This window comes from Glycine max, chromosome 8 (assembly GCF_000004515.6).
Source record: "Glycine max cultivar Williams 82 chromosome 8, Glycine_max_v4.0, whole genome shotgun sequence".
NCBI lineage: Eukaryota > Viridiplantae > Streptophyta > Magnoliopsida > Fabales > Fabaceae > Glycine > Glycine max.
Window position 1 is genome coordinate 23678661 of NC_038244.2, and position 25017 is coordinate 23703677.

The 25017-nt window shown below is 30.0% G+C and overlaps 1 protein-coding gene across 1 annotated transcript in view; it reads left to right on the forward strand.

The window, feature by feature from the left end:
- Positions 1–24079, forward strand: part of LOC102668176 (two-component response regulator ARR18-like) — a 38011-nt gene extending 13932 nt beyond the window's left edge. The window contains exons 2-7 of the mRNA XM_006586408.2: positions 21320–21469; positions 21574–21737; positions 22340–22586; positions 22728–22804; positions 23327–23453; positions 23808–24079. Of these exons, the coding sequence (XP_006586471.2) occupies positions 21320–21469; positions 21574–21737; positions 22340–22586; positions 22728–22804; positions 23327–23453; positions 23808–24079 (1037 nt within the window). The remainder of the gene's footprint in view (positions 1–21319; positions 21470–21573; positions 21738–22339; positions 22587–22727; positions 22805–23326; positions 23454–23807) is intronic.
- Positions 24080–25017: the final 938 nt, after the last annotated feature.

Here is a 25017-nt window from a genome sequence, read left to right on the forward strand (position 1 = left end):
TGAAGCATTTCTTCTTTATCACAATATTTTTTAAATTCATGTGAAGTATATTCACCTCCACCATTTTTCCTTATCACCTTAATTGCCTTCCCACTTTGTTTTTTACACATCAATTTAAACTTCTTAAAAATAAGGAACACTTCACTCTTCCTTTTTAGCAGGTAAATCCACATCATCATTGTATATTCATCAATGGAAGATACAAAGTAATTGTTACCTCTAAGAGACTGGACCTCAAAGGCTCCACACACACATATGAATATATCACTTCTAACTTGTCCCTTAATATGGGAGGGGCTTTGGATTTGAATGCATTTCCGGTCCGCTTGCTCACATAACAATTTTCACATATCTGTTGTGTGGTTCCATTATTTGTGGAAGACCTTGTACCATTTTCTTACTCTGTAATCGGTTCGAACTTATGAAATTCAGGTGTCCAAACATGTAATGCCACAACCAATGCACTACTTTCAAGGTGGCAGCAAAGTGCTCTTTCTCAAGTACTTGAATTCCAATCTTGAAAGTCTTGTTCTTTGACAAAGGAAGTTTCAGGATCAACTTTCTATTAACAACATACACCTTTATTGAGTTTTGTTGTAGACTCATAGAATAACCCTTTTTTGGAAATTGCCCAAGACTCAACAAATTGTTCTTCATTTTGGAACATAGAGAACATTTGTAATGCAATCCTTTACTCCATCCTTCCTTTTAATCATCACTTTACTAAAACCTTCAACAATAACTATTGAATTGTCACCAAACTTCACCTTGATTTTCACCTTTTCATCAAGATCAATGAACCACTCATTTCTCCTTGACATATGATTTGAACAACTTGTGTCCAAATACCAATGATCAGAAGAATCACCTTCAAAATTTGTAGTTACCATCACTAAGACATGTTCTAAATCAGAATATTCATCACGTGCAAGTTGTGCCTTATCTTCTACACTCATAAGCAAAATGTCCCCATTTTTGACAGTTATAGAATTGAATTTATTTCTTATTAAATTTATTCTTGCTATACCTATCATGACCTTCATTCTTCTTATAATTATTTTCATTGTGATTTTGATCCATTGTACTATTTTCCCTGCTCCATTATTCTGCCACTCGTTGTTCTTCGATTTTCTTGTTCTCCTTCTTATTCTTGTTTCTACATCAATCATTCTTTATGGAGGTTTTTTTCCTGTAAGGCTTGTTTTTGTTCTTCTTCTTGTTTTTGTTCATCCTTATTTCTTGTACTTCAAGAGCACCTTGTAGTTCTTTCACTTGCATTTCCTCGAGATCCTTGGCCTACTCTATTGGTACTACAATATAATCAAACCTCGGGGTCAAGATTCTCATGACCTTCTCAGTAATCATCATAGTTGTCAGTTATTCACCATTAATTTTCATTTGATTTGTAATGATCAACAACTTAGTGAAGTACTCAACAACACTTTCGCCCACATTCATTTGAAATAGCTTATACTACCTCCTGAATGTCTACAACTTCACCATCTTTAATTTATTAGCACCACCATGTGCTCTCTGAAGGATGTCCAATGTCACCTTTGTTGTATTGGCCAAGACAATCTTCTCAAAATTATTTGCATCTATACATTGATGGATGATGAGCAAGGGTTTGCCATCTCTCTTCTCTACATCGTGATGGGTTGTTATTTGTACATCAGATGGATTTTTCTTCAATTCTTGGAGCCCATGTCTCACTATTTTAGTGACGTCTTGAAATCAAAAGATAACTCTCATATGGGCACACCACCTATGATAGTTCTTGTTAGTCAAAATAAGTAGGGAGGTTGGAAGATTTCTATTTGAAAAAACATATTTCCCCATAACTCTCACTCCAAGAATTCAAACAAAGCTCATGATACCATTGTTAGTGCAAGAACACTCTATCACACACACTCACAACAAAAGTTTACAGAGGAATAGAGAAGAAGTGAAAGCAGAAAAATGATTATTATTCACACACACTTCACAAGTATACACACACAACATTTTATAGAATTGGCTCAAGTTCAACTAACTCTAACAGCCACACTAATTGAACAGTTGGGCTCTAACAAACTTATAGGCCCATTAACTATCATAATAGAAAACAGACTTAAGCACCAACTAACTACAACAAAATTGAATTACTCACAAGTATGCAACATGATAGTAAAAAATGAGTCCTAATTTGTTAAAAGCAACCTTAATTCTCCTTGTTCTAACAAGTTGCATTCAAATAACTATAAAACAAAGAAGCTCATGTATGGAGACTGAAGAGTTGTTTTTTTTAGACAATATATGAAGAGTTGATGTAAACATTAAAATATAGAAGAAGAAAAAAGCATTCATTTAATTTTTATCATTGCACAAATTTTGCATTTTAGTCTTTATATTTAAAATCATCTCTTTTAATTCCAATACAAGCACTTTTAATTAAATCTCTTCTAGTCCTTATCTTACAAAATAGCAAGGACTAAAGGATAAAATGTATGTATTAACAAGGACAAAAAATGATTTGAAATTGCTTGTATACAAAAACTAAAAGGAATGGTTTTATAATGTAAGAATTCAACCAATAACAATGATTGCGACACAAAAAAAAATAAAATCTCACCGATGGCATAAGTGATAGCGATTGTGTCCAAGGGGTTTAAGGTTCAAATTCTATGTATGTGCACTCATAGAAGATTAGTCACTGCTTTAGTGGGTACTACTTTGTTTTAAACTATGGCCAATAAAAAAAATATAAGAATTAAAAGGTAATGTTTGTCCAACTAGATGAACTAAATGAGTTTTCTTTTTCATAAAAAAAATAAGGGTTAAATGCACTTTCAATAAATTAGCGTAAACTTCTAAAAGCTCATTATTTTTGTTTGTCCAGTCATTAGTTGAAGTGGGATTATCAAAAAATAATTAAACCAGGTATAATTTGCCTAGCTCGACCGTGGAGACAATGTATCTGATGCATTTTTAGAAGTATTTTTTTTTATTCTTACACTGTGAGACGTATACAATCATAATTTGTAAATTTCTTGAAATGTAAATGTATGTGATAAATAGTTCGTTAACATTATTGGTGCTAACCTATGTAGCCAAAGTATCATTCATGGCATTGTTGAAAACTGTTTGGAATAAATTAATGCATCGTACAGGACAGGTATGACTAATTATGTAATGATGCTTGCTTAGACAAATCATATACTCAATAACGATTATGAGTCCTCTTACCCCACGCCAAGATGTAGATCATATCAGAATTAACATAATTACCAGCTTCTTCACTCCAAGGTTCTAATCTCATCATTGTTATTTTGGTCATGGAGTATTTTTTGAGAGTGTGTGCTGCGTTTTAATCACTTAAAGTTAAAATAAAAGTAAATATAAAAAAAAGGCATTTATCTTTCTTGGAAAATTCTTAAATTATACTTTTATCTTTTTTTATTTTATTTTGAGATATGAATATGAATTACATTTATTTTAATATAACAAATTTGTTTATAATTGAAACTAATTATAATTATATCTTCCAATACATTTCCAATGATTTTGAGTTTTAATTTGCGCATAGTAGAATCCATATTGCACATTTTATCATATTTGATATTTGATGTAATAACTATGTAACCTTAAATAATCATACTTCCATGAGAAGCAAAGAAGAAACCCAATTAATTAAAAGTTTATTTATTGAGCTCCAAAAGGTCAACTCTTAAATATAATGGTTTAAATTTTAAGCATATCTATGTAAATTATTTTACAGGACCAGGAACTTTTTTTGTTATTTTTGAAAGAAAAATAAGTATTTAAATTAACATTGATCACGTTATTATCATAAAATTATTTAGACTTAATATTCACCCATTTTTTTAAAGGCTATATATATATATATATATATATATATATATATATATATATCCCATAAGGAACAAATACAGAGGTCATCTGTACGAGGAATACAGAATACAAAATAGCCCTTTGTCTAAAAAGACTAAGTTCCATTGGCCAAAAAATATGACTATAGATGTTCCCTATTATGTGTGCTAGCTATAAACAGCCCCATGGATTAAACTGCCAAAAAAATATATTATTTACACTTAATTTATGATACTATTTAACAAAAATAGCATATTAAATGAATCTCTGACTTTATAAGTACTGATCAGTTTAGTTATTATAATGGTAAAAGTATTATTATACGTAGTCCCTTAAAGTTACTAAATATTAGCCATTCTAGTCCTTGTTATTATAATTTTAAGAATTAAAATGATCATCGTTTAATTATTTTTATAACTATACCATTTTTCAAGGATTAAAATATTATTATTATTATTATTATTATTATTTTAAAGACTAAATTGGCTGTATTATTGATGCATTGCTTTTTTTTTTTTACAGAAAATGTATTGCTCATTTAATGACGTATTGATTTATCTAAAGATTTAAATTTCTTAAGTAATAATTTGAATAGTTAACTTTTTAATGATTTGATTTTATTATAATAGATGGTTAAATTATGATAGAATTGTATCAAAATCTAGTAATTCTTTGAAGGTACTAGCCTTATTAATTTTCAAGAAATTGTTGAATTTTTATTAGTTCAGGCAATTTATATAATTTTTACCAAAATAATCTAGCTGGTTGAGTAGTGCGCACTCCTTCGATTCCTACATACAAAAAGAAATATATAATTTGTCGCATATTACGTAGAAATTTATATTTGTTATCTGCGGATGAAAGTGCCGGCCAATTATTGACGAGTTGAGCTATTCTTACAAGAAATTAATTGATTTATTTCTTCAAAATTCAAATTGGGACGTAAAATATTATTGATGCAACTTAAGGCCTACGAGAGGACATGTGACTTACATGCACTAATCCAATTATCAATTTATTTCAAAAGGGGGTTTGAATACCGACGAAGAAGTCCAATCCCGCACATCAAAATGGTTCAGATTCCAATCGATATCGACCCATACCATATGGTTCTTATTTCTTAAAAGGCATTGCGAAATAGTATATGAAAAAGAAGATCTAAGATTTGTCTGATCATAAAAGTTACACCTGTCGCAGTTTTTAAAGTAATAAAATAATTCATATTTAATTAGGAAAAAGAAAATAATTCATCCTAGGCTTAAATGCTTAATTACAATTTTTACCTTCAATTTTTTAATTTTTAACAAATTTTACCTCCAACTTTTTAATTTGATGTATTTTACTTCTAATTATTAAGAATTTTACAAATTTTATCTTCTGTCATTTATCCAATAATAAACACAAAAGTTAGGAATAAAATTCACCAACAAATTAAAAAATTGGAAGTATAATTTGCTAAAAAAATTAAAGATAAAAAATATAATTGTATTAGTAGTAAAATGATGGAGGGTAAAATTGGTAAGAATCTTAAAAACTAAAATAACATGCACCAAATTAAAAAATTACGAGTAAAATTTACTAAAAATTAAAAATAAAAAATACAATTAAACCTTCATATTAATCGACCCATGAGATCAACATATTATTAAATAAATGTAAAAGTGTCGTTTTCACATAATTTTTAATAAGACTACTTAAAATATAGTTTTTACTTGTATTAATTTAGAAAAAAATCAATCTAATTCATTTTAATATACGTATAATAACATTTAAATTGCTCGATATATTAAAAAACGAACTAAACTAATATTCAATGCAAATGAGGACAAGATTCAAACTTACTAGCAGCTAGAAGTGTAGAACACATGGCTCACGCATGCATATGTCACATGTTAAGATTCATTTGCTGTTCAATTATTCTATACAACTCGGAATGCAAGGTACCAGGCTGTTTTTAATCAATCACTGTGACTTGAATTCTAAAGATGTAGCAGTACAGTAAAGCGAAAATATAAGTAACAAATTAATCCTTCACACAATTCACTAAAATATGGAAATTGTCTATTGTACTTATAGGGGACACAATCCTTTCATGGGTATTGTTGAGAACCCCTTCGGCCTTAACCAAGCACCTACTTGGCCAGGACCACGGGGCTTAGGCTGCAAACCAAGACATTAGAAAATATCATTTGACCAAGATCGGATACCTAGACGGTCTAGGTCAAACACCCCACCAAAAGGGCTTGACCCTCTTAAATCTGATATGTGAAAGTAATAAAACCCATGTGAATAAAGAGAAGTCATCAACTATCACAAATTCACATATTTTTTCACCCAGGCTAAGTGTTTTGATTAGACTAAAGAGAAGTCATCAACTATTACAAATTCACATATTTTTTCAACCAGGTGTTTTGATTAGACCAAAAAAATCTATATGTAGTAATTCTAGGACTCTTTGGAAAGATACCGCATTTTTAGAGTGAAAACTAGATTTGGTTTGTTTTTTTTTTTGGAAAAATGTAAATTATATTAAACCCAAAATGATACAACAATAAACGGGGCATATCCCACAGCTAGAGAAAATCAAAAGTTTCCCTAATACAAGAAAGCCTATATCAAGATGTTAAAACAAATGCAACAAGTACGTTTGTCTATATATAAGAAACTTAATCTTGCTAATAACCTCTATTACAGAAAATTGATAATCTTAAAAAATCAGCTTGTTCCTAGACAGCCAGATGCAGTAGACTGTAATTGCTATAGCCAGACAACGTAATTTTCCTTGAACACCTTATGTGGATCTGCCCCTAATGTATTCATAGACTTTGCCAACAAGCTAAGTGTTTCCATATAATAGAACACCAACTAACAGTAGGCTTGACACCTCTAATATATTCATAGACTTTGCCAACAAGTAATTGTTCATTAGTGCTCCAAGATTGAATCCTCTTTTTGGCCTCTTCCGTACTTAGCTCTTTGGAGATAATAAAGTCCCTTATTTGAATGATTTTCTTTATCAAAATTGAATCTGATGAAGAAGTATTGTAATTCCACACATTACTCCCTCTGAAATAGTAATGGTGAACTCACCGAACCCATAGAGAAACTTTCTTACAATGAAAGTCCCACAGGATACGGGAAAGAAGCGCAATGTTCCAGTCCTTGAGATTAAAAAGGCCTAAACCTCATTCTTTTTTTGGAGAACAAACTACTGACCAAGCAACCAAGGGTTTGTTTTTGCCAATATCCTTTGGTTTGTTTACCTTGGCACAAGCCTCACCAATTCTGTCTTTCTCTTAATGTTTGGTAACCCTCTCACCAGATTGTGTTTGGAGAGCTTAGAAAGAGTTTTCATGTTGAGATGACCTACTTTTTTGTGCCATAGCCATTTATCACTATCAAAGGCTACTAGACATAATTGGTTGGGTAAGGACTCTAGACATATCATATAGAGGTTTCTCTCTCTCTTATACTTGAAAATAGAATCTTTTCCGTTAATGCTTCTTTAATCAGATAAGCATTTGGTTCAAACTTAACTTTATAGCCATTGTCACATAGTTGGCTGATACTAAAAAGATTATGTTTCAATTCTTTTACATAATAGACATTTTCAATCTGAATAAAGTTTGGTTTACCAATTTTACCTACTCCTTTGATGAGGGTTTTTTTGTTACCTCCAAAGGCAACAGAACCTCCACTCTTTTCTCTTCTCTAGGTCCAGGAATTTACTTTTGTCTCCAGTCATATGCCCGAAGCATCTGTCCAAGAATCACAACTCTTTTCTCTTGTTGTGGAGTAGACAATCCTATATCAAAAAGTAACAAGATCTTAAGTACCCATAGTTTTTTCGATCCTTGTATGTTAGTTACCTTTACGAAGGAAATGTTCGTTTTTCTATCTCTTAGAGTTGGAACATTGTCTTTTAACCTTTCTTTTTTTGTTAGGCTTTTGAAAAATTCTATTAGGGTCTTTATTGAAGAAAAAAATGCTTAGTAATTATAATCTTGTTTAGATAATTTATTTTACAAGCATAAAGAATATTTTTAAAAAATGAAATAGTGCATCCCATAAACTGAAATTAACTTATGGATAAATTAAAATCATTTTTTAATAAGCTAAATTATATTAACTTTTTTGAAAAGTTAACTTTAACTTATTCATAAACTAACTTTAGTATTTATGAAGAAACTTATTTAATAAAAAACCCAAATGTCAATTTGAAAAGTGTTTCGTGTATCATATTAGAATATTAGTAGATACTAGATATACAAATTTTGTTCCTGATGGGCTTGTGGGATTATCTAAACAACTTTTTTTGAGAACTTAGGAAAGGGAATGCTTCAGGCCAAATTCATTCTCTCCTTTGAAATAATGCTTTCATTTGATTTATTAACGATATCTACGAAGTTCCACTAAAAAAACCATTACTAATTATGTAAAGATTAATTTAATTTGAATGAAAATAAATGTAATTTTAAAGATTGTTTATGGTTACCAACCTTAACTAATAGTACTAAAATCATCTTACAACCTAAATGGCTAAATATCAGTGTTAATTCAAAGGTAAATGAACTATAGCTCAAGTTTTAAATTCACTAACAAAAATAAATATTTTTTATTTAAAAAAAAAACAAAAAAGGCTACACATGTAAGCAAAAAGGCCCACACATAACTCTCAGTTAAAATAAAAATATATATCTCAAATATTTTTTTAAGCCTTGGGTCGACCATGCTAAATGTTATCATAATATTTTTTTTACGCCAAGTGTATCATATATGAAAAAAATATTGTTGGAATCAAATAAAATCAACATACATAACAAATATTTTTTCCTAAATTAATGTTTAACATAATTTATATCTAGGGCTCAAATTTAAAAATCATTAATTAATATACAACAATCTTATGTTAGTTAAATATTTTTATGGAAATCTTATGTCAGTTAATATACATCATAAAAATAAAAAAGACAATATATAAACGGTATAAAATAATCTTACACTATTATTCCATTATAAACTATTGTGTGTTGTAAGTTTTTTTTTTTAATTTTACAATAATTATCTTAAAAGTAATACCAATGATAATTCATAATTAGATAACAATGTAAATTTTTATTGAATTTTCGGTCAATATATAATCATTAAGTGAAAAAAAAAATCTTTTTTCAATCAAATTTGAGATTAGATTTTGGTATTAAATGCCAAATGATCATAGTATAAATTATTTATTATGAGATTATATACATAATAACTACTATTGCACAACTTAAACTTGAAACTATTTATACATATTAACCAATTAATTAACATATATCATATTTTAATATAAATAAGACTATAATTCGTTTTTTAAAGTATTAGTTTTTTTGGACTTTAGGAAAAAAATTCAAAGGAAAGCACTAAAAATTGCATAGAACCATGGAGGAAATTACATTAGCCATAACAATGTTTGAAATAAAATATGAAACAATATCAAAGACTCGTCTGACCTTCTAAAGACAAGCCTCACAACTTGATTAACTTCCTGCAAAACATGAGATGAGACTACTACAAGAATCCTCCCTCTTAAAAAAAATCCCATAGATACTCTGAATTATGCTAAAACAATGATGATATAAACAGGACAACCATGTTTAAGGAACTTAATTGTAACCTGAGAATATTTTTTTAGGCACCTGAGAATATTAGTTAGTAGATATAAAACATGTAAATAATATAAAAGCAAATCTATATCTAAAACCTAAAATAACATTTCATTAAAAGAATATATAAAATAATTATGAGGAGAAAAGTAAACGGTTAAAGCCAAAAACTTTTTCCAATAATAAGTGTGTAGATAAGGCATGAAAGATCTTTTATTATGCATTGGTGTTTTTCTTCTCCATGACGTCCTGTCGCGGCAGAACCTTTCTACCCGCTGCATCACTTTTGTTCCTTCCTTTACTATAAGGGAACCGTCACTCATCATCGTCGTTCAATTGTTTATTTATAAGAGAAAAAATTAACAAATAAAATGAAATAAATATTTAAAACTAAAATTATTTTAAAACTTAATATTTATAGAATTTTATTTAACTTTTTCTGAAAATAAAGCATATAAATTAATTTATAAAAGAAACTCAACTTATTTGTGTTATTTTTTCTCCTATCGGATAATAATGCACTTTTTCACCTTATCAAATGACTCATGATTAGATTAAACGTTTCTTCTTTTATGCTCGTACTTATTATTTCCCATGGGCCAGCATTGAGTGAACACCAATTCAATGGCACCTCTTATGACTTTGCTCCTATTTTGTTTGACTGTGGTGCCCTCAAGATTAAGGCACCACAACCACACTGCATTTATTTCAATTCCTTCTTCTTCTTCTTCTTTTTTTTTTTTTTGGTACAGTGGGAATAAAGAAGAAAACCAATGGGTGGTATTTCAATTCCTTTTGATTGCTCTTGGGATTTTTTTAATTTTAAGTATATATGATTTTGTTATTTTAGGGCCTTTTGTTTTTAAATTTAAATAAATATACTTTTATCATTAATTTATTTATGTAAAATTGTTAAATTTTTATGTCTAATTTAAAATATTCTCAAATTAAATTAACTAAATTGTATTAAATTTATTTTGGGAAGTTTAAAAAAAATAGTTAAAATTTATCAACTAAAACATCATATCATTCAAATGAAAATCTCCAAATTTTCCTTACTCAAATCATGATATCCTATTTTATAAATTTTTTCAAACATTTTCATTTTTTTTTACTTTTAAATATTTCAAATTCATTATATGCTCTTAAATATTTAAATAAAAATACCAACAAATGTTGATACAATTATTAAGGATTAAACTTATATCCCACAAGGGCGTGTGTTATTGAGTTTGAATTTTACAGTCAATGTTAAAACCTTCTTGGTAGATAATTTATAAGTATCTTTGTAAATATTCTTTGAGTCTTGAAATATGTCTTAATCATGATGAGCTTCTGATTCCAAACTCATCTAAATTTATTGTAACAATTTTTTTAAATATAAATAATATTTTTATTATTTTTTATAAAATAAATTAATAAGGGGTCTAAATGTACCTAATCCTTAAAGAAGGAAAACTTAATTAAATAAAAACCAATATAGTACAAACTAAAAGAAATGAACAATATAATTAACTCTTTGAAAATTCATTTCTTTCAACTTTCCCATATACATGCTCGTGCAAAGCTATATACAAAAATAAGGTTTTTCCTTCCTGCATCTCCAAGTTACTTCTTGGATCTTTTTTTTGGCTTCCAAAATGACCGATCCAGAAGGTAAAGAAACATCCCAATAAAGGTGCATGAAGCAACTTGGAGGTGCAGAAAGTAGCAGCCTGAAAAAGAATTAATACGAAGCCTGAAGCCCAATGAGCAACAAAGGCACCAGCAATGGCCCATAATATAGATAGTCCGGTGTTTGAGGGTATTGCTACGCACACAATGCAAATTGCTAGTACACCCAGCATAACTTGTGCAATATCCATTTTACCCTTCCATAAAATTGATACGGATTGCGTATGAGGCTTACAAATTGGCAATCCGTAGCTCATACGGATGAGGCTTACGGATTATTAGCACAATAACCAACTAAGCTAATAGACCAATTATGTTTAAAATAATTGATGTCACTATATATAATACTAAAATTTCTAATGTATATTTAATGCACATGTAAATTTAGATAATAAATTTTGTGACAATTAATTTTGATCTAATAATTAATATGTTTACATATATGAATTTTTATGAAACTTATGATTTTTATTTAAAATTTATATATGTAAGAAAATACATTATTAGATCAAAATTAATTGTAATAAGGTCAAAAAATACATTAGTAGATTTATGTTAACAAACATATGATTTTTATTTACAATTTATATATGTAAAAAAATTAATTATTAGATCAAAATTAATTGTCACAAAATTTATTATCTAAATTTACATGTGCATTAAATATACATTAGAAATTTTAGTGTTACATATAGCGACATTAATTATTTTATAATATAATTGGCCTATCAACTTAGTTGGTTAGAGCATCATGTTAATAACGAAAGTCCCAAGTTCAATTCCTGCATGGGTCATTAATTTTAAAATAATTCGTAAAATATTTTTAAAAAAAATTAAAAAAATTGTTTGGGTCACTTACGAATTGGGCAATCCGTATGGAAGGGCAAATGAGAATTGCGCAAGTTATGCTAGGTGTACCAGTAATTTGCATGGTGGTGCACGTAGCAACACCCAGTATTTGATAGAAGATTCACTTTTAATCATTTTAAAAGCTCTTAAATTAATTTAATTAATGAAAATATTATGGATTTTTTGCGATACCAAGCATGTTATATAAACATCACACCTAAAAGAGTCCTCTAGACATAAGATATAAAGTATTTGTGTCTTAAGACACCAAATCATGAAAACCTCATAAACAAGACTCCAAAATAAATCCCAAGGGATCTCATTAAGGGAATAAATACAACACATATCCATAAACATATCTAAGCCCTAAGCTGATCCCCACTAAAATAAAATATAAATAAATGACAAGGCTCAGATCTCACCCCTAAGTCCACTATCAAGCCCACATTAACCATGAATGACATGCTCCTCCGAAGCTACATCATAATTGGCTTCCGTGTCAAATAACATGATTATCATAGTTACTAGAAAATGCAAGGGTAAACTCATTTAAAAAGAAAACATCACATAATTAAAACAATATAAATCATCATTCCTAACAGAGTTAAGGAAAATCTTTCACATTTTTTATAACAATATAATTATACAACTCCTAAAGTAGCACATCAATCTCAAATCACAATTATTTATCACATGTCTAATTATTATGTTATGTCATGTTGACTCTTTACTCCAGGGAGACTTTTACCGTCTGAGCAATTAATTCAAGCACATCCTTTAACATAGTCACACATTGACCATTCAGGGAGACTCGAACTAATCATACGAAGGAAGTGTAGTTTTATCATAAATGGATGAGCGTGGATAGTGGCTTACCTCAGTAAGGCTTGGAAATACCTTATCCGATTGAGGGATTCAACCACTCATCCATTCTATAGGTCCATTCCCGTTAGCCACCATTGACAACCTCCAACACTAGGTTAAGGGCCCACTAAACACCCTTAATTTACATGTCTACTCATATGTAATGTCATTCATCAATGCATGCATGTTATAATTAAACATCAACATTATATAACATCATTGTTATACTCATCCACCATCATCAATATAATTCATTTCATCAATAACTCTCAATCCATTCTATATTGAGTTTAATCCATCATATCATCAATTTAATCACATACATCTTGTTCAATTCCTTATCAATTCACCATTCATATAATTCTCACACCCATGAACTCTTACATAGTTCATCTACACCTCATGAGACTTTACATCACAAGTACTCATAGTCAAACAATAAATCTCAATATATGAATGTGAATTACATAAGAAATAACAAGAAATCACCTCAATTCATTTCATTTTTAAATCTACCAACAAATCAAAGAATTTAAGTTTAGAATTCAATTGAAATGCATGGAAGAAGATTTTGACAAATACTCACACTTAAGCGTGATCAACTTTGCGCTTAAGTAAGGTCCCTTTTCTTTCCTTTCTGCTTACCCTTGCTTAAGCACGGCCAAATGTGTGCTTAAGCAAGGTCTAGTTGTCAACTTACTATAACCCCGTGCTTAAGCGAGGCTAAAGGTGCGCTTAAGCTAGGACCATTTTTCTTCCTTACTGTAACCTTGAGCTTAAGCAAGGCTAAGGGTGCACTTAAGCGAGCTCCAATTTTCTTCCTTTCTGCGACCTTGCGCTTTAGCGAGCTCCAACTTCTTCCTTACCATAACCTTGCGCTTAAGAGAGGCCAAGGGGTACTTAAATGACCAATTGTAATGACCAGCTTATCAGTCTCGCTTAAGCACCATTTTAGGCTCACTTATGTTAGACCTTGTGGCCTCAATAATCTTAAGAGGGATAGGCTTGGAATGCAGAAGAAGCAACAACAATCAATTTAATAATGTTCTATAAATATGCAAGGCAAAATTGATTGCAATAACATAAATGAGATAAGGGAAGAGAGAATGCAAACACAGTTTTATACTGGTTTGGCCACAACCCGTGCCTACGTCCAGTACTCAAGCAACCCACTTGAGATTTCCACTATCTTTGTAAAATCCATTACAAAGTCTGAACCACACAGGGACAACCCATCCCTTGTGTTCAGGAATCCTTTACAACAAGAGACTCACAGTCTCTTAACCAATCTCATTGAATAAGAAGAATGGAAGAAGAATTCTCTCTTCAAGAGAAGAATATTACAATGAATATCATGTAAGAATCCTTATAGATTTTGCAAGTGTTTGATCAAGGATTTCTTGAGAGAGCATTTGACAATGAAGTTCTTTTGGAATCTCTCTCATTGTCTTTTGAGAGGATAAGACATTTTTGCCAAGCAAAACTCTCTGCCTAAAATTCGTGCCCAAGTCACCTATTTATAGGCCTTTGATGGCCATTCACAAATCTAATGAAAAGATGTGACTGTTGGCAGATTTTCTGAAAACTTTCCACTGGTAATCGATTACAATGTTTGTGTAATCGATTACACAGTTATAATTTGAAGGGTTATGACTTTTGAATTTGAATTTCCAAAGTTTCGTTGTTGGTAATCGATTACAGACATATGGTAATCGATTACATGTTGAAAATTCAAATTCAAAACATTTTTCAACAGCTATTTCTCAACCCTGTCTTCTGGTAATTGATTACACTTCCTGGTAATCGATTACCAGAGCCTTGAATGTCTTGAAAACACTTTGTTTTAAGGCAAGGCTTGGTCTTTAATGAATCTTGAAACATGGCTTTGCTTGTTGAAGCACTCTTGAATTATTCTTGAAGCAAATGCTTATCATTTGAAGCAGCCTTGTTTGATTCTTCTTTGACATCATCAAAATCATGTATACATACATTCACAACTTAAGTGCTACTAACTTGCAAGTTCACGCTTTTACCATATAATATCTTCCAATGGAAGCCAAAATGGATTTGAACTCAAATATTTCAATGTTCGACAATAAAAACCAAAGAGAACACACTTTAACATCTCGAAAATAATGATTAAACACACAAAACAAAGATTTCGAATGAGTTAAGCTTCCCTTAACTACACAACTCGAGATGGTGACTTTTGAAGAAAGAAGGAAAATGAATGATCTTTGGGTCCAAGAGAGGAACTTTCTTCCACTTCCATAATAACCACACTAAGAAAACATCATCCATAACCCGAAGCCAATCAAAATGAAAATCAAAACACCTCAATATAAAGCTTTTCCATGAAAGTCCATGGGTGCTGTAAGGAAAACAAAAAATGACTCAGAGGAAGAGGGGAAGACCATCTCACATATGCACAGTCTACAATCACAAAAAAGAAGAAGAGAGGAGTTCCCTTTTGCAAACACCAAAGCTTGAGGTTCCTCCATTGGTGGTTTCTTGGAGAAGAAAAAATGAGAAGAGAATGAAGGATTTTCTTTCTTTTGAATGAAGTTTCAGAAATGTGAGTGTAAGGAGGTTTATGACTCTACAAATCCCCTCTTTTTACACCTTGGTTCTAGGCATGGAAATGGGGCCCGAACCCGTGAGGCTCACCCCGGACCTGCCCCCGATTTTGAAGGGGAAAACCTAAGTTGATTGAGGTCAGGATCGGGTTCGAGTGTTCCTCGACAGCCAAAGTTGGGTTCAGGGTCGGGGATGAGATTATTAATACCTGTCCCAAACCCGCCCCGTCAATAATTAATTTACAAAAATATCCCTACATATATATAACATACTAAAACTTGAAACTATTGGATAGGATTTTATGTTATTGTTGGATTGGATTTTATGTTGTCATGTACAATCTAAAAATATGTTGTGATCGTTATTAAAAATTATATTTTTCATAAGATTTTACAAGCATGCTGGGGGCGGGGAAAACCCGACCCCGTTCGGGGCAGGAATAGAAGGTTAATCTACAATCCTGTTGGGTTTTGGGGGTGGGGGTGGGGGGAAATGGGGAGTTGGGGGCAGGGGTGGGGTAAGCAAAACCCGGCCCCGACCTACCCCGTTGCCATGCCTACTTGCTTATACTAAATACACCTACACTCTCTCATAACTCAAAACCCATCCCCCTAGGCCCAAACACACCAAGAACCCACTAATATACATAAATACATACTCAACATCACTAACTAATAATTTAATAATTCATTCAAGTACTTAACTTAAATTTAATTTCTCTTGCAATTTAGATAAAGCATTTGATCAAACAATTAATAAAACACAACATTACATGGCATAGATTTATACATTATTATTAGGATAAATAGTTATTTTCATCCCTGAACATATAAAGTGCTGACAAATTCGTCTCGAAAGATGAAAATTCAAATTTTAGTCCGCGAAAGTAAAAAAGTGCGACAAATTCATCCATCTGTTAACTTTCATCTGTTACCATTAATAAAAGATTAAAGAGTCTACATGACACATTCAAGAATGAATTTGTTAGCACTCTACATATTCAGGGATGAAAATGACTATTTACCCTAAATATAATTTAATCTTCATCTTCCCTCCCTTTTTAATCTTTGCAAGCATAACATTACAATAAACACTTTAAAAACTAAGAAAACAAGTATAATTTAAAACAAACATAATAATAAGAATAATCTATTTATTTCTTTGAATCCATAATAGAATTTGAGAATAGAATATGAGAATTATCTTTATAAATCATGGCTGAAATGAAATTTAAGCTTAACATAAAGTTTAAATCAACCAACCCTAATAATCTAACACTAGACCTAACCCCTAAAACTCATTATTCCAATTCCAATTTCCACATCCCAAACTCCAAATCCTTTGCAGTTAAGCTATCTGTTATAATAGAAAAACCCATGTTCATTGTCGATGATGCAACTCCACATGTCGCGGTTCACGAGCTCTTTCAAGGAACTCATATTGTGGTACCGGTCGTTGATGTGGTTCGAGAGAAGGTGTGCTTAAGAATAAAAAATTGAAGATTTGAATCCATTGCGATGGCAGTGAATGGAGACTCGACGAAAAGTGACGTCGGAGGAGTTACACAAATCTCACCGGAGACGGCAAAAGGAAGGAACAAGCATTGGGTTTAACTGGGTTTCATGGTTAATGATTTTTAATTGAGCAAAAGTGAAAGATTAGATTCAAAATTGGCATTTGAAGGATTGTGAATGTTGCTACTACTAGGAATGTTATTCAGTTCTTCAACAAATCCATTTTGGCAAAACCATTGCTTCCGCTGAGAAGATCCGTGTAGCACTAAACGTTACGTGTTGTGGATGTCAGTGGCAGCAGAGATGAGGATTCCAGCGAAGATGATGGTGTGGATGAAGGAAAAGAGGAATGAGAAGAAGAAAAATAAAATTAAAAATGTGGTGATGCCGCTAAAAATCATCTCTGCGACAACGCACAGTGGAGAGGAGTTGGCGCTTGTACTGCGAAGCAAAGGCTTTCATCCTCTAGCAATCCATTGTTAGCTACCATTACCAACTACGATTTAATATCTCAACCAATTGTACCTCCAAACAAACGTTTGCAGTGAAAATCTTCCATAACCGATTGATACCACTTTGTCGCACCAAGATTTCAACGACAAATTTGCAGTGTGCGGGTGACCCTCTCGAGGGGGTTCTCAGAGATTGATTACTGTAAATTAGTGAAGGGTGTTATTGAAACATCACTTTCAAATATTATTCTCAGGTTAATTAAGTTTTTAATGAGATTTAAAATTTTTGTTCTTAAATCATTATTTTTTAAAAATTTGATCCCTAAAGAATTTATGTTATTAAAAATATTTTATGTCGTTAATGTCTTATATATTAAATGATGAAGTGTCATAAAATAACGTAGATTAAATGTTACATGTATGTCACATAAATATCATCTAAGTTTTAATATATTTAGGTAAATAATTAAAATATTATGTTATTAAAATGAAAAAACAAAGAATAACCATTATTGAATCCTAACACTTGAAGTACCTATGAACTTATAACAACTACTAAGGAGATTTTCGACGTAGAACAATAATTTATCATCTTCATCTACAATCTATGATGATATTCGTTGTGGATGTGGAGAAAGAATAATTTTGTTCATGTCTTTAAGGACTAATTATAATAATGAAAAAATGTTTAAGGATTATTTATAATAACGATAAATTCTTTAGGTACTATTTTTTTTTTAAAAATAATTTAGGGATAAAAAATTTAAAATTCCTATAATTTGAGGACTAAAAACTTAATTAATCTTTACTCTTATAAAAAAGTTGAAAACAAAATATAAAAAGTATATATTATTATATTCGGTTTTAAAACTGGATCACCGTGAACCACTTGCCCAAGAGATCCACCTTAGAAGTGGTCTATATTTATATGCAAAATTTACTAGAAATATAATAATCTTTATTAACTATTAACAACTAGTTATCGATTAATGTTTACGTTTCTAAAATTTACTGAAAAATTATTAATAATATCACTAAATGTGTGTCTTCCTTTTAAAACATAGAAGAATTAAATGACAAATTTTGAAAAGTACAAAAACATTATCTTTAATTTTTCTTAAAAAAAAGAAATTATAGATTTGATATAGAAATTACAAGAAAGACAATATTAAAATGTATATGTTATGATAAGAGAATTTAATAAAATATTCTTAAAGTGATAATGGTAAAATTAACTTCAGGATTTTATAAAAAAAATTCATTGAGAAGTAATAATCTTATTTTTTTTATAATTATTACAACAATTGTGTTAATTTATAACATAAAATAATAGAATAGTAAAATTAAAAAATAAAACAATGTTAAAGATTAAGTTTTTATTAAAAATTATTTGAAAGTAATAATTATACTTACAAAAGATTTTATCTTTAGAATATAATAATAATAATAATAATAATAATAATAATAATAATAATAATAATAATAATAATAATAATAATAATAATAATAATAATAATAATAATAAATTTCCATAGCAATAAATATATATATCTTTTAACTTTCTTTGGTCTTTGACCATAACTAAGTAAATGTAGTCATGAATTAAAATAATATTATAATAATTTTATAATCAATGTGAAGCAATGTTCACAAACATAAATAACCATCATTGAATTTACATAAATGTATTAATTATTCCATACCACATGTTAATATAAGAATTTCTATAATTTCATAAAAAATAATGTATATAAAAGGAAGGTCTTGTCATTTATTATAAGTAAATTAAATCTCATTAAAATGCTTTTTATTTTTTGTTCCTTTCTTGACTTTCATTTTCTTTTGGTTTTGACCAGGTGGTAATTGGTCTACTTCATTAAAATAAAATTTTATAAAACTGCCAGTAGAAAATACTAATATTCATCCAAAAGTCCAATCTCTGCTACTATTTAATTGGCGCATCATCCCCTTGGCATACATCAAACACTTCCTCCATCTCTTCTCTCCATGGTTTAATCATTTTCTTAGTTGTTTAAACTTGTATCACATGTTCTCTTTAAGCTTTTTGTTCTAAACATGGATGATCAATCAATATCAATGGTTAATTGCCCTCCTTCCTTTGCAACAGAGCTTAACATTCTGCTATTAAATAACAACACATTGTCTCTTGTGTATCTGTCATCACTGTTGAAGCAGTATGCATTCAAAGGTATACTTTGAAGCCTTTTTTCTATATTACTTTGTTTCATATCAATTTAATTTGGTTTAAAATACTTTTTACAAAAAAAAATCAATATATTAGTGACAAAATTCAGTGATGAAAATTAATATTGTTTTATCCTAAGTAATTGAGGTTACAAAAATTTTAGAGACATTTTTTAATTATATAAATTTTTTTGGGTAGAGTATTTTTTTGGTCTCTCTAAAATATGGAAAATCTAGAATTAGTCCCTCCAAAACTTTTTGTCTCATTTCAGTTCTTCAAAAAATTTAACATGTTATTATTCATACAGTATGTTAACTCTGTTAGTAAGCCTAACATATTAATATAGTATTTTTAACAAGCACTACTACCAATTTTTTTTTTTTTTTTTATATAAAAATGTTGTAAAATGACTCTAATAGATTCCATGTTCAATCTTTTCTGCCACACAAACAGATTCACTAACAAGAGTTAACATACTGAATGAATAATAATATATATTAAAAATTTAGGAGGATGAAATGAGATGAAAATTTCTGAAGGAATCAATTCCAAAGTTTACATATTTTAGAGGGAAAAAAACGTATTTTATTCTAAATTTTTTCATCATTAAATTTAATTTTTCTTATAGTGATTGCTTAGTTAATAGTGTTTTTAATCCGGAAAGATTTTCAAATTTTGATTTTTGTGACTATTAAAATATTATTTTTTGTAGTCCCTATCCTTTTTGAAATATCAAAACTTGGTCCCTATATGAGGGAAAATTTGTTAGCTTCAATGACTAAAACTAAGGTATTTTAAAAAATACAAGGATGAAAATTATTGATTGTTAAAGTTGAAGATATATAAAACCAAATTTGAGAAAAATTTCAAAAACTAAAAACATATTACTAATCCAATATAATTCAATCATAAACCCTATCATTTTGTTTAAGTTTTACTTATTGATCTTGTTTTGCCTTGTTGGTGACTTGGTGTGCATCAAGAATACTCATGTTTTTACTTTGTATTTTCAATGTTATATATAAACCACATACTAAATAGACTAGGACAAACTATATAAGTGCTTAATGGGTAATTGGGCAGGCATGGCTATTAACCAGAATCTATATTCTGTCAAATATATATATATATATATATATATATATATATATATATATATATATATTTATCATTTCATTTTCTCGACCTTTACCAAACTGTAACTCATGACCCAATAACGTTAGGCTTAAAATGTTACCAGTATATTATTCAAAACAAAATACATAAATTTAATACTATTCATAATTAAATTATTAAAAAGTAAGAATACTAATAACCAACTTTTTTGAATCTAACCTAAACTTTGAAACTATTTTCAACTAAATTAAGATACCCATCGAGCTTCTTAAAACATAGTAATTAATTTTTTACACATACTATATTTGCATTTGACTCATCTATATTTTCATTTAATTCTCAAAACAAGAAATTAAAAAAAAAAAAGCTTACTTCAATTGATTCTGCAAGAGTTTAATCAGGACATCTATATATACATGTTGAGCTAGTTGAGGAAGCTATACAAAAATTTATCTTTACAAAATACTATGTTTTTTTCTTCTGCTGAATTTAATGCTAATCCCATTGCTTGAGTAACTGACGTGAATAGTTACTAATTGTTTGGTTACTCAGTTACTTTGACAGATGAAGTATCTATGGCTATGTCCATGGTTTCCAATCATGAAAATCAATTCAGACTTGTCATGGTTAAACTCAACATGCCTGGCCTACATGACCTTGCGTTTGTGGATTTATTGCATGAGAAGGACATTCCAGTTGTTTGTGAGTTGGAATTTCAGGTTTTCGATGCAGTTAAATTTTCTCCTAACAATTTAACTCTCTGATCTCACTACTTTTTTTTTTTTGTCTATATTTATCATGTCCAGTCATCTCATCTGGAGGGTCTGAGGATACTATTTGGAAAACATTAGCTAAAGGACCTTGTTATTTCCTTGAGGAACCAATCCTTTTTGAGGATCTCCAATACTTGTGGCTAATTGCACATCAGTCAAAACCTAAGTCAGCAATAGAAGCACAACATGCAAACAAGGTATGTTGTTAATAGGGATTAGAATTTACAAAAACCAAATGATAAATAATTTATGGTAAACCCTCGTGTTGGTTTTTGAAATTACACATGTTACTTCATTATTTTTTTTTTTTAAATAGTTACTAACTAAATTAGTTCCTTCGAAATCTAAAATATCATCATATTAATTGTTCCCTCAAAAATGTTTGGAATGTTTCATCTTATTAATTAGTCACCATGGAAACTAATTGGTTATACTATTTTTAAATACTAATTTGGCTACTAATTAAGTCCTTTAATGATTAATACAATGACAAATTTTTTGGAGGATAATATATATGGTGACCTTCTAGATTTTTGTGAGACTAATTTGATCATAAATGTTTAGAGGACTAATCTTTTGACAATAATTATAACTTACGAGTACCAATTATGTTACTCAATAATTTATCCCGTAATAAAACAGTAAATTTCATGCATAACATTAACTATATTCTAAACATGGCAATGTATTCAAAAAATAAAAAGTGCAAGAAAGAAGGCTGGTTGAGGAAAACCTATTAAACAAATTCCAAAATATATATACTTGCATTGAACAGTTAATTATTGGCACACAATGCCAGGCTTGTAGAGAAAAGGAAGAAAGGAAGATTGATAATGATGGTAATGAAAGCAAGCAAGGAGAGAAGAGAGAAGAACTTAGGCCAGCCATGATGAACTTTAACCGTGATAACCATATACCTAAGGAGACTGAGAAAAGAAGAGAACACAAAATTGGATTTGCGAAGAAAAGGAAAATCCTTTGGACTCTTGAGCTGCGTCAAAAGTTCACAGAAGCCCTAGAATATCTAGGCGGCATTGAGAGTAATAGTATGTTTTCTCCCATTCTATATTGAATTTTCATTAGTATTATAATCTATTAATCATGGATTATGCTTGAAATATCCTTGATAATAAGGTAATCACTAATCACATATTTAACATCAGCTCTTTGTTTGTTTTTGTGTTCAGTTGCTCGTCCAAAAGCGATTCAAAAATTAATGAAAGTGTCTGACCTAACATTAAACCAGATTTCAAGTTATATGCAGGTTTTTCATGTCCCTTCAACTTAATTAGACATGGAATAGTTTCTTATAATATTTAATATTACTATTGCATGTTTTTAACCCACAAGTTTGAGTATGACTTGGTTTATATATATAATACTCTATTAATATCACATAGCTGCTACTTTAAGGAAAAAAAAAAAACTGAAGGAATGCAAAGACATCACAATAGGATTGTCGGTTTGGTTTAGTGGAGTTTTAGTTCCTAATTTCGTTAGACATGAGTTCTTTTGTGATAGGAATGGACCTCCTAAATATAGCTGCTTCTTTCAATTGGAAATTGCATTATTTAAAAGATAAATGGGTATAGTAGTACTATATAGTTAATAGTTTAATTAGAATTGTATCACTACATAAAATTTGGATGCAACGATGCATTGTTACTTTTATCTTCCTTTTCCCACTTGCTTTCACGATTCTTGTTTGAATCACAATATGCCTGCTATGACAAATTAACATGTTCTTTGTTCTTTAATATGTACATGATCAACAACCAATGCACAGAGATACAAACTTCAGCTAAAGCGTAATAAGGTCACTATCGGTTATGGTTCATATCAAGCGGGTACATCATCAAACATTAGTGGCAAGACTACGTTTCCCTCCTCGTTAGGGAGTTCAAGTTACCGAGGTATGTTGTCATATGCTTAGGTGTGAAAGAAATACAATAAGATCAATTCCATTTGATTTTCACTAATCTTAGATTACAAAATGGCATTTTTTAAGAAAAATGATAGCAACACATTTGGAACACATCTTTTATTATTAACTGAAATTTATTAAGAGGCAAGAAATTATGAGCTGAGTATCCTCAAATAGGAATTGGGATATGCTTGATTTTATGAGTCCAATGAATTTCAATCAACAATCAAATGTGTGCTAAAGAATATATTACTAACATTTTCTCTTCTGTTGATCATGACAGTAGAACAACAAGAGCATATGCATGAGTCTATAAACCATCCAACAACTGAATTTGCTGCAGGTATCCCTACATCATTTGCTCCCTTAAATGCGAGCCCAAAACAAGACCTGAACTCTGGTGAAACTCAAGAATCAGATATTCACAAACTGCAGAGTGTCCTAAGCAATTCATTTGTTGCAAATGAATTGGCCAGCCAAATTGATGGTGCTATAGTGGGAAACTCTATTCCAAATGCTTCTTCAACACTTCAAAACCTACCTGAAAATGAATATGAAGAGTTCTTCAGAAGTCTTGAAGATATTGAAACTGATAATTTTGGACTCATGATGTAATAAATTTCTCAATGATGTTTTGGGTGCCAACTTTCAAGTGCATGCGATGCCGAGCTTACCGAAGACCTATTTATCATATAGTAATTATATGTTTACAACCTTCTATGTTAAGTTTTAGAATCAATTGTTTAATAAATTGGTAAAAGTACTATCCAATTTACAGTTTACTGGTTTAATTGTGATAAAACGATTATAATTAAATATATGAGTAAACATGAGCTACTCGAAGTGAATTACTACAAAGAAATTTTAAATTTCTAATAATGTTCTTGTATGGACATTGAACAGGACAAAATTCACAATAGATTCCAAGCAACAATTACAAACAGATGAAATTTTGACACATATACTACACGGGAGATTTGAATTTTTGAGTAAAAATTGTAATGAAAGAGAAAACTACACATGTCCACTTACTCAATGGTCTCAAGCTCGTTTTTCCGCCTAATATTTCAACCTAAGAATTTATGCCCATCTATCTACACTTTAAATTCTTCGATCACTACTAGAACTTATATCCTTAAATCTCACGCTAGCCAACTACTTTCTTTGAATCCCTTTTAAATTTCAAAATTCATGCGCCTGTAATTAAATCGATTCAACCCCCCCCCCCCCCTTTTTTTTCTCTCAATCTTCTTTTTACCTTTCAATTTCTAAATGGAAGAGACATTTTAGAGGCTTGCTGTGGAAAGGGATGGCGTGTGACGCATGTGGTGGAAAAATGGTGAGGGCAAAATGGAGGGAATTTCTCAGCCTAACGTTCTTGCTTTTGCATTTTTTTTTTAACTTTTCCATACCTCAATTTTCACTTTCTATTTCTTTTTTTCCTATTGAATGGTCCTTTATTTATTATCTATTCAATTTCAGATTTTTTTTTTGTTTAAATTTGTCTCTGGGTATTACGATTTGTTGCTTATGAGCTTGCATACAAAAAGTTT